General features: G+C 33.7%; 1 protein-coding gene across 5 annotated transcripts in view; it reads right to left on the bottom strand.

Moving 5' to 3' along the window:
* The window catches only part of NEK7 (NIMA related kinase 7), a 160,717-nt gene that overhangs the window by 60,485 nt on the left and 87,678 nt on the right, over positions 1 to 12,554 (bottom strand). For all 5 annotated transcript variants that reach the window (XM_004476343.4, XM_058274922.1, XM_058274925.2 and 2 more), the window contains one exon: positions 10,449 to 10,589. In XM_004476343.4, the coding sequence (XP_004476400.1) occupies positions 10,449 to 10,589 (141 nt within the window). The remainder of the gene's footprint in view (positions 1 to 10,448; positions 10,590 to 12,554) is intronic.

Below are 12,554 nucleotides of genomic sequence, written 5' to 3'. Positions count from 1 at the left end.
ATATTGTATTTACATATAAGAGAAAATGGAGAGTAGGAAAGAAACCATGAAATTAAAGAATCTTAGTTAATGGTTTGTAAAGAGAGAGAAACTAGACGACATCAAAGCTTCCTTCCCCTTGTTTCAGATAATAAAATATGTGTATTGGTATATGTATCAGAAACAGAAACTTGTCTTTTCTCCATTCATAATAATTCTAACAAACTTAGCTAAATAAAATGGTCTGCATAACTATCATGATTTTGGAATGGAATGGAATGGAACAGAGCAGAATGGAATAGAAAACACAAGACTATGATTAGCAAGTATTGATCACCATTTCACAAAAAATATCTCGTAGGAAATTTTTGCAAATATCAAGCCCTCATATATATCAAAATCTGGTTTAAAAAAAAGATAGACTAGTCAAAATAGCAGAGGTGAAAAAAAAAAATAAACTATTAAGACTATGATGCTCCTTCCCAGAGGAAGGGAAAACCCAATATACCATAATCTTCTCCAAAAGCATCCCAGTATTGTGCATTTACTCTACACATAAATGCACAATACCAATACCTGGTATAGAATAGCTTAAATTACTCATTTTATGGCTTCATTTACAAAAAAAACTTTTTTAGACCTTATTACAGATACTGCTAAGAAAGTAAGATCACAGTCTTTAAGATGCAGAATACAGATTAGAATACAGAAAATTAACATACAATGTTAATAAATGCTTCCTGTACGAAGTATTGTGAGAACTTCAAATGGAGTATGAATTTAAACTATATATACATGCAGGAGAATGCAATATACTTCAGAAAGTTTTCAATAAAAATAATTACAATTAAAAGTTCATTGAGAGGTCCTTTATTCTCCAAATTCCCAAAGGATACAAGAAAAATGATGATGTTACTGTATAACATATTAAATAATAAACACTACAGTAAACAGAAATTTTGAATTTGTTATAGATATGAAATACACACACACAAACTGCTTGTCCTTAAAAAAATCAAAATGATAAAAGAAATAATAATTGATTTTTGCTGACTCATATAAATGCTAATATTATTTTAAGAACTGCTAGTCACAAGTGATTTAAGATGATTCAAAAAATATGCAGGGGAACAAAAATTTTTAACTTCCTCAAGGAATTCCTAAAAGCTTTTTTCTTAACAGAGAAAGGATATTCTGATACTAGTAATTAAAATGACGGAAATCACAAACTTGGAGATATGTTTAAATCTAATCTCTCAGTAATCAACATCTCTATGATTGAAAATATATAAACAAATACTGAGTGAGATGAGAATTAGATGTATATGACAGTTTTAGGATACCCTTATGGGACACAAAAAAAGCAAGGTAGAAGCATGCTATGTAGAAATTAAATAAGTTGAAATAGCTTAATTCAACTTATAATTAACTAATTTGGCATTATGAATTAACTTATTTTTATTGAGTTTTCAAGAATATCACAAGTCACTCATCAAACACCGGGAAAATACACACTGCTGGGCATATTTAAGGCAAAAACTATATTCTGAAACAATGACATTTACAAATATATTTCATTGGAAATTCAGAAGTATCTTATCTTTCCTTTTCTCTTAGCCAACAAGTGGAGACAAACATAAATACTCAATCTTTAGACTGTCAGTTCCAAACTTCATTTATAGTTTAAAGTGATCTAATTGATTTTGTGAGCAAGAAAAGGGAAGCACATATGTGGGGAAATTTTGGATTTGTGAAAATATTTTTCAAGTCTTCAAAAGGCATCCTTTTCAGCTCTACCAAAATTTTTTCAGTTTTTTTTTTTTTAAACTTATTTTATACTTGGCAAGAGCACAGATATTAGCTGTGGTTGGGCAAGTACTGGCTGATAAAGTCTTGGGATTCTCTGAATCATTTTTAAAGTTTTCTTCTGTCATCTCCAAAATTTTGCCAGCTCATGACTAATGAAACTGAAAAGGTTATCACTAGACCTCTTTAAGAGGAAAAAGAATCCTTGAGGTAACTTAGAAATGTCTTTAAAAAGGCATATGTCAAATGTTAGACAATAAAACTTAAAATATACCAAAGAAAGTGCTTTTAAAATATACTGAGTTCAATACACAAGGTATAATTCTATTTAAATATACATAAATGGAAATCTTGACCAAATGTCACCCAGGCCTCACCAACTTATAGAGCCTTAAAAAAAAGAATCTAGCAGCTTGTCCCTGAGTTCAATGGCCCTGTCTTCTACTCTCTTGATGCTGTCAGGCTCTTGACCCTTGTGCTATAATGATGCTTTCATCACTCCATTCAAATTGCCCAATGGCTAAACTGAGCCTCTCTTAACCCACTTTGAGGTACAGGGATGGGAGGTCTCAACTCTCTCCTTACAATAAGGAATAATTTTTCTATCAGCCTGTATCAAAAGAGAATCTTTTCTAGATGATTGGTAGGAAAAGACTTTTTCTTCCTTTTACATGAAAGGGTAGGAAATGGGGGAGGAGATAGGAGCTCCCTAACAGAAGAACTGTGGCCTCTTTATGTATAAATCTCAGTCACTGAACAAAATAAAATCTCTACAGCCTGCCTTTCCCTGCCTAAATTCAAATACACCCTGAAGGGTGAAGAGGTTGGGGCTGGCAGGTTGGCTAAGGAAGGGGGTGGTCCAAGGTAAGTTTTATACTGGTACTAGAAAGGGTGAAGAGGTTGGGGCTGGCAGGTTGGCTAAGGAAGGGGGTGGTCCAAGGTAAGTTTTATACTGGTACTAGAAAGGGTGAAGAGGCTGGGGCTGGCAGGTTGACTAAGGAAGGGGTTGGTCCAAGATGAGTTTTATACTGGTACTAGAAACCTTGCTTCTTCTAATATCCAGATCTGCAATCTAGTTTCTGTCACCCTTCTTCACTCATCCTAACACATCAACATGTCTGAAATGCAAATGATTTAATTCTGGTGGGTTCCTTAAGACCCTAGAAAATGATGATATAGAACTAGACAGTGTTTGTGTCACTAATTTTTCTATGACTATTAAAAACTCTCTGTTAAGAAAAGAATGCCTTTTAACTCAAAAGGCTGATAACACTGTGGTCTGACAATCCATCAGTAAGCTCTCTTCAACAGGTTTCTTTACAGTTAGAAAAACCTCTAAAAACCATCAATGGAAGTTCATCTTTTGTTCAGATTTTGTGAGAGCCTGAAATGCTGCAAAGCTTAGTCAGGGTTTGGTCTGTAGATTAAGAAGTGAATCTACATAGGCACACTGGAAACCATATGCCCATGCAAAAGGAGAAGCAAAAAAGCCAAAATCATACCTGAGAAATGCATCAAAAGGAGGGAGGAAAAGAGAGCCATAAAAGAAGACACAGAAACCTAGGAGAACCAAGACAGTATGGTCAACAGAGAGAAGTACCAAGTCTAAGAAGCTGAGGGTTCTGAAGTAGCAGATTCTGCAGCGATGTCAGTAAGAAAGTGAACGTGATATCTATAGGCAGAGGAAGGCAGAAATGGGAAAGGAGTGGAAAAGTCTTAAGAAGGCAGAAGAGAAGGAATTAATCAAGAGCACAGATAGAGAAGAAAGGGAAAAACTGATATTAAGAAAAGATGACGTGGGATAGCCACACATTTGTAAAGCACCTCAGATAGCAGAGATTATCTGTCAAACAGGAGATGCTGTGACCTACTAAGCGTGAATGGGATAAGGGCTGTGGCTGAGGCCTCAGGGCAGTGGTTTTTAATACCTCTGAGAGCAACATTATAATTATGTATCCATTGATTTGGGGTTCTTCATATACTGTGGTTAGAATAGATTCAAGCGGAAAGCGTACGACTGCACTTCCAAAATTCCAAGAAACAACCCGCGTGGAGGAAAAACCATGATTAAAGATTAGCATGATAGGAGGAGATTCCGAAGTGGGACTATCCATATTGATGAAATAACTGTCAAAGAAAGGTTAAAGAACAAACAAACAAACAAAAAACACAAGTGAAATCAGGCTTCAGGTAAGAGGTTTAGTGAATATGGAGCAGTGCCTCCTAGTTAGGATGAGGTCAAAGAGCATGTTTAGTTAGAATGAGGGAAAGGAGAACTGTACTTAGAGAGGGGATTTTGAGAGTCTGAGGGAGAATAAGGAAAGCATAGGGTAAATCATGGTAGTAGGCTGAGAGTAGACTGAGCGTTATGGAGTCAGGAATGTTGGGAAATCATGAGACCTGGTTTTAGAAGAGTCAATAATGGTGCCAGGCAATGGACAAAAGAAAAATGAGAGCAGGGGAATGAAAACATATTTAAATAATAATAATAAGTACTAGAAACTGGCAGGCAAGAGACAAGGATGGAAAAAAATATTTAACTGGATAGAACTGGCTTCAAAAATGGAGGGGTAACAGATAGGTATAGAAAAAGGTCTGCAGTGGCAAGGAAATACAAGCCCTAATGAAGATGATTCCTCTGTATCCCAAGTCAAGAAAGGAGGAGTACCTTACATTAGAGAGAGTTGTGAGAAAAGTGGGAATGTCAAAGGAAAGACAAGAGTCATTTAAAGAACAATAACTAAAAAGTAATTATGGAAAGAAGGTTAGATGAACCACCTCTTCAAAACTGCCTTCAGCATGGAAGATTATTACATTACTTTATTTGCTTTTGGAAATACTTCGGCTCTGATATTTAAAAATTTTAAAAACTCATCTAAATTCATATTCACATTGTTAATGTTATTTATTTAGTAGCTGAACATTTTCAGTTAATAAAGTCTGCATTTTCTACACAGCATTCTGTACGATCTTTTAAAATATATATTATATCACTCACTTGCTTAAAGCCCTTGATAGCTGTTTACCAAGTCCTTATAATGACATACAGCCTTCTTTCCATTGCCTACAAAGAAAACCCTAGCTCTGCAAATCCCATGCTACTTCTCTCCCTCACCCAATTAGCTCAGGTTGCAATGATCTTCTGACTGATTTTACTACACATTAAGTCCACCCTACAGTTCACAGCCTTCACATTTGCTACTCTCTACACCTGGAACCCTCTCTTTCCTACTGTTCAGATAACTGACTCTTATCCTCTACCTCAGCTTAAATTTCACATTCTCAGAGAAGCCTTGCTAAATGCGCTATATAAAAAGCCCTCCTTCTCCTCACCTAGATTGTCTCTATTTCCACACCATGGTTATTTCCTTCTCGGCTATAATGATTTGATTTATTGTTTGTCTTCCCCACAAAAATGTTGAACACAAAAAAAGGCAGCAACCATTATATTGCTAGCATTGAGCAGTGTCTGCCATATGGTAACTCCTCAATAAATATTAAGTGACCATAATAAAAATCTTCAACAGCATAAATAAAAAACACTACAATTCGTCAGTGAAAGTTTTTAATTTAAAATTTTAATATTAAACCATATAGTCAAAATGTGCATTATCATAATGGTAATCCAAAATTACCATAAAGGAAAAATATTCTGAAACATCACAAAAGAACAAAGAACTAAGTTATTTCTTTAATGCTCTTTGTATCTCTTTAAATATTTTAATATTACTAATTATTTGACATATATGTTAATTCATTACAACCCCCAAAATGTTGTTAATACAGAGTGCCCTATTCTCTAAACATTAAGACTAAACATTTACTATATATTTTATATGCCTACAAACACTTAAAATAAAATTGCAAGTACAAATAAATAAAATTAGAACCTTTAATTTTTAAGATAAAAGCCTATACCATCTTGGTAAGCAAACTAACATTAATTTACTAAATTGTTTTTCAATTCTTTAAAATATAACCAATTATTCTTATAAATGCTTCCTAATTTCCAATTTCTTAAATAACAATGGGAAGTTTTAAAGGAAGTCTATATGGATTAAATGATGAGGCTGATAAAAGTTGCAGGATAAATAATCCAGTGAACACTGAAACAGAGTGAATATATGGCTATAAAGTTTATGAATATATTAAAACCACTGTGAGTCACAGAAGCACCCACTGTCCACAAATTCCTAATTTCTAATTAAATGCAAACATGTAGGACCTAGATTCTAAAATTAACATATGTATAAAAGTAAGTTATACTCATTAATATACTTTAAAAAGTTATTTTTTTATGAGTGCTTAAAAATAATTACATATAAATAAAATATTAAACATCACTTTTCCTTCCAGGAAGTTTTTTTGAGATCACTGGACCTAAAAGGTGAATTTGAACAATATATGATCACTTTATGTCTGTTTATAAATATATATAAAGTGCTTTACATTCTAAAATAATCTCACTGATGGACAGTGAATGTTCCACAATAAAATAGTGTTATCTGGACATATTTGTAAACAAAGAGAATTTCAGCAGGAGTGAACTAAGATCAAAAATACTTCACCTACTGTTAGGAAATTAGAGTAACAAAGATTAAAGAACTGAGAAACAGATTCAAAATTCATACTACTGTACCACCATATTAGATTCATAAAATAAAAATGTATTCCAATTATTTAACTCTAACCAATGAACTAAATATAACAGAGATTGGATATACCAGATCAAAATAATTCTTTGATACTCTTCTAACATAGAAAACTGAAGTTTTGAGACTCAGCTTGCATCCCCAATCCAGCCCCTGTGGAGACTCTCCCAACTTCCCCCTCATGCTGTGCTCTTCAAGGCTACTCCCAATGTCATGATTATAAAGGTATCCTTGTTGCATTCCTATTGGAGACCCATTAGTGCTGTTATTTTGTTTATCTTCATATCTCTAAAGCCTTATACACTGACTGATGAATAGCAGGTGATCAATAAATACTAGAGGAATGAACTGAATGAGTAGCAGAAAGAGAAGCAGCAAAGGAAGGAGGTTAGGAGAGAGGGAAACAAAGTTGGTACAAGGAATTTCAAAATTGTTACATCAGCTAAGACACCATCTTGCTTTTGGCATACAACGATGATGGCATGTGGGTTGAATTTCATAAAGATTGGTTAATGTTGCCCTTAACTTAGGCTCTCAGATCTCTTTATGCTTTCAAAGAAGTAACATACATTCAGTATATGCATTTCCCTTTCCACAAACAGCCAAAGTACAGGTAACATACAGGTTAACAGGCAAACCTATAGAAGATAGGTCACCAGAACTTAGCACATTCTTTTTTAAAGGTCTGAAAAAGTGAACTTGATGGTGTGGGACAAAGCAAAGAAGGGCTCTGTAAACCAAAGAGGGAAATCTGCATAGTAATTCTAAACTGTCTCGTTAAATATTTATAAATAGAGAAACAGATTATAACAGCATCACTTTAGCATATGAACTCAAAATATTCAGGAAGGGTTCTAGAAGGGCAAGGAACAGTAATACAGGTCTTGAGACAAGTAATGTACCATCTTTAAAATAAGATGCATGAGGAAATTCAAAATTTGAAATTTTAGGAACTTTTTTAAGGAGCTGGGCTGTAATTCCTCAGAAAGGGAAGTAATAGCATTAAAGGTATTGTCATCTGCAGAGATGACTTTAAGAAGGGAAGAACCATGGGCTTTACAGTTTAGCACAGGTATAATACATCACAAGAAATTAGTAACATGTCTGAAATGAAAACCTATTTCTCCTCACTGATTTAAAAATGTTGTTTCCTAATTAAATAAGTTAAGAATATCTTTACAACATCATTTCTCTCTTCTGTAAATAAGTTAAGCTAGAATATGCCACAATATCAACACTTAACAGAGAAGACAAGAATGATATAATACAAACGGATAAACTTTAACTCCTCACAGCAGTATATAGTTCTTTGAAGTTCGTCAGAGAGTAAAATGGAGTGAGAAGGGACATTCAACTAAAAGTGAGTGAAAATACAATTGTGCAAATTAACTCACAGCTCAGTCAATCAAACTGGAGAAACATACAGGAAGGAGGAACAATTCAGATGGTACTCTAAGAGATTTAGAAAAGTCTTTTTTTCTTCCTCCCTCCCTCCTTGCCTTCTTTCTGCCCTTCTTTTCATTTCTTCTCAATATTTGTAATGACAAGATTCTGAGATTAAACAAATAATCGCTGGAGATAGAACTGAGCCCTCTGTCTCCCTTTCCATGCTCAGAAGCATTGCGAAGGGAGCCAAAAAGCCCACAGGAGACCTTCAAATGGATTTTTCAGTCAATCCATCCTCTGGCTTTGACTACCTGCAACAAATCAGTCCAATCTGTGTGTTGATTTTTTACTATTATTTTGAAAACAACCAATTTTGAAGATTATTATCCTACTTAAGAATGTATAAAGAATCCTTACTTGCCTGCTCTTCAAATTCCTCTGCCTGTTTTCAATGCTCTCTACAATCTGGTCTCACATTAACAGACTGGCTTAAATTCCAATTCTTTCAATTTCAACAGTTCAAACTGACATCTCCATTCTGTGAACTCCTATTTAAATCAGAATCCATGCCACAGGCTTTAACATTATTCTAGATAGACTCTTTTCCCCCCGGAGGGCAGGATAATATCACTAGTTTCTATATTTCCCTCAGTGCTCAAAGCTACCTAGTGAAAATTCAATAAATATATTCTTAAAATTGGCTAGAGATCTTTTGTAAGGAAATAATTATTCCAAAAGTCTTATGTTTTATAAAAACTGATATTCACATTCTGTACTGTTTTTTCTTAAGCTATTAGGGCATATCAGAACAGAAGGGACTGGAACTCATAGGCTACTGGTAGGAGAATAAGCTGGTGCAACTCTGGAACACAATTTGGCAATCATTAACTTATAGGCCTGACCACGTGCATTCTCCTCTGGCTTACCATTTCCATTCCTAGATGTAGAATAGAAAAACTCTTGCATGCGCATACCAGGAAAGACATATCAGAATATCACAGAAGCATTGTTTATAATAACAAACAGCAAACAACCTGAACAGCAAGCAACAAGTAACACAAACTGAATATGATAGAGCAGTGAAAAGTATAAACTGCAGACACGTGTACTGACATGGATGAATTGCTCAAACATTTTGCTGAGTGAAAAAACAAGTTGCAATAATATACATAATGATTCATTTATATAAAGTTCAAAAATTGCAAAAGTAAACAATTTTTAAAATTCATCTAAATATGTGAAAACTACCCAGAAAAACAAAGGAATGATAGACACAAAATTCAGGACACAGTTACCTCTAGGGAAGAGAATGGCAGACAGTATTTTATAAAGGTATAAATGACATCTGTATTATTCTTTACATATAACACATATATCATAAAAAATCATTTAAAAATAATATCTCACTTTTAAAATGTAAATAAAAACTAATTCATCTCTGTACTAGCTATTGCAAATAGATAGTCACTATCCTAATCAAAGAAGTTAAAAGAAATAAGAGGAAGTTTGTGTTTCAAAAAGGTATCAAGGTTACAGAGCAAACTGGGACGTCAGTAGGCAGGTATTAACAAAAACTACCTTAACTACAAAAGGGAAGTCAAATTGCATGAGGTCAAAAAAACTCTGCGGCAGAAAGATAAGTACTTTCTAGGCCAGGGAATCTAGTTAGGGCAAGTGATCTAGTTCCAGGTCTTAGCAAATGACTCCCCCAGGGTAGCTAAGTGGGACTTGGTAAGAGGATTCAGGGCAAGATAAACAAATTTGATGAAGATAGAAAAGAGTGAGAATTGGAGAGCAAAGCTGATTTCCAGATGATACAAACATAACATGGGGGTTTTAAGTTAGAAGGAAATTTAGTCCTTTAATTTTATCTACTTCACCTATTTTTATTTCCCAGTAAATGAGTTCCTTAATTTTCCCTTAATTCAGTAGTTGTCTGTGTAGTTCTCTACATTAATATAATACTTTGCCATAATCTGGACTGCCATTGATTAACTTCAGGCAATAGATTTCTTTGAGTCTAGGTTCCAGTTGTGTTGCCTCAGCTGACGATTCAACATCTAGTTAAATATCCAATTAGAAATATTGGTGACAACTCAAATCTGCCTCTAAAATCTAGAGCTATAAAAGCTTTTCTAGGATCACTAACGAATTTGGGGAAACAATACCAACTAAATTTTTAAAGGGTATAAGTAATATTAAAAGTAAAAGTTACATTTTGTCATGACCTATAAAAATGTGTGGGACAGAGTATAAACTATAATGTAAACTATACAATCCTTCAATATGTGTTCAATTGTAACAAATGTACCACATTAATGAAAGATGTTGTTAATGTAGGAAAATTTGAAAGGGGAGAAGGTGGGGCATATGGTAATCCCCTATATTTTTTTATGTAACACTTATGTAACCTAAAGCTTCTTTAAAAATAAAAATTTTTTTTAAATTTTTTGAAAAATTGTCACTGTGTACCATATTCAAATTAAGCTTTTAAAAATACAACATTTATTCTTTCTCCACATTTTCAACAAAAGGCTGTCATTAACCAGTCATTTGGGACATATTTTTCTTTATTATTCATGTAGTATAGTTTTACATTGATTTATATAATTAAAATAATCTTACCTGTACTTTTTTTAAAGCTACTGGTACTCCATCCAAGAGACAGGCTGCTCTATAAACTTCACTAAATTGTCCACGACCAATTTTCTTTTCTATTCGAAAGTTGGCTAATGTATTATAGCCCATATCTGGTCGTAAGGCCTTCTGTAATTAAAAAAGTCAGAAAAGATTTCAATCATACAATACACAAAGGAAAGCTCACTAATCATTTTCACATAAGCAGGCGATACCTATGGTAAGCTTATAGACATTTATTCATAAAACCAATATTTAGTGGGTACCTACTCATATCAGGTAATGTTCTATAACTGCAGATACAGTAATGAACCAAACTGACAATAATTCCTGCACTTGAGGAACTTTCGTTCTAGTGGGGAAGAAAAAGAAAGTGAGGTAAATATGGAATGTTTTATATATATTTCATATACTATATGTGAGATAGTGTTAAATGCTAAAAATGAAAAAAGAAAGAAGGCTATGAAATGTCAGGGGATGATAGGGGTTTTCAAATTTTAGATAGGAATTCCCTATGAATTGTCCATAGTCCATGGAGTATAAACTTTTCCTATGCAATGCAATATTTCTCTGGTATTATTTTTCTTTTTCTATTTTGGTGTATTCCTTTTAGTTGAAATACAACTCATAGATTACTTGAAAAAGAGAACTTAATCCAATCTGCCAACATACACACTAAACACTTTTTAACTTCCTGACAGTTACTTAACTTCTTCAATGAATATTTCCATGGCAGGGACTTGACCAGCAACATCAAAATGGTTTATTCCATTTTTAAACAGATTTTTGTTGTTGTTTATGGAGAAAACAAATCTTTTTCTTTTTTTACTAACATTTTTGAATACTTACTTTGTTTCATGCAGTGCGCTAGCTACTAGGGAAACAGAAGTGAATCAGAAATGCTTTCTGCTTTTAAACAGCTTACCCAAATACATGGAAGAGGTTTTTCACTGTGCAATGGTAGAAATAATTAAAGGGTATTGTGGAGGCACAGCAGACATCCACAGTTTAGACAAACCTATCTTCTTGTAAATTTTTCCCATTGTCCTAGTTCTTTTGTTCATTTCTTCATGTAGTCATTCATTCATTCAATCATTCAGCATGCAGCATGCAGATGTGCAAAGACCGGCAAAGATTTATTGAACAAGCGCAACAGTCAGACACTGTCTACTGCTAAGGTTATAGCATACACATGAGGAACACTACCTTTTATAGGTGCCCTAGCACACATAATCTAATTTTAACAGCTCTATCTATATAAAATATATATAACAAAGTAGTCTATTTCAGCCATCATATCTTTTTGTTTTTAATAAAACATGCCCAATTCTTTTCAAGATTGCTGGATTATTGATGGGTATACTTTTCCAAGGCTTTCTCCACTCAGCTCTCACCCTTCTGGGCCTTCTCCCTCACTGAAGTAATCATGGCATTCTTGTGGAGACTGACAGCACACCATATAATGAGACTGAACATTAAATACCTACTAATACAATCAAAGATGGCACTGGCTCCTAAACACACTACATTTAACTTACACTCTTAGGTCTTCAACAAACCTTTAAAGCTGTTGAGCCCACATCCTAAACATGTACAGAAGGCTATTTTGATAATGGGCATTACTTTATGTTAACTGCTAGTCCATTTTATTTTGTTAATTTTACTACATCTACATGTTAACAAAAACTGTGAAATTCTGCTAAAGGTTTCACTGGAATTCAAACCACTGTTTTTCAAAAACAGAAGCAGTAATTTCAGTTATTTTGTACACTGCTTTTTCATTTCCTCTGAAAGTCTAAGTGACTGTCAAGAAAAATATCATACTTCCAATAAGGCATGCAAAATAACCAGAATATTAGAAATTTCACAAATCGATCTCATAAATATAAGATCGTAAATAACCAATATAATAATAGAATAATAATTGTAATAACTACCACAATAAAAATAAATGGTCCCATTTGAGTGCCTGTAACTTAATAGGCACTATATTAGGACTAATTCAATTCTCATAACAACCCTAGAAAGGTAGATATTACTAAACCAAACTTTTATCTAGCTGATTCCCACATTTTAAATCCTATGCTATACTAA

The sequence above is a fragment of the Dasypus novemcinctus genome, chromosome 13 (genome assembly GCF_030445035.2).
Source record: "Dasypus novemcinctus isolate mDasNov1 chromosome 13, mDasNov1.1.hap2, whole genome shotgun sequence".
Lineage (NCBI taxonomy): Eukaryota > Metazoa > Chordata > Mammalia > Cingulata > Dasypodidae > Dasypus > Dasypus novemcinctus.
This window is presented reverse-complemented; position numbering and strand designations above follow the sequence as displayed.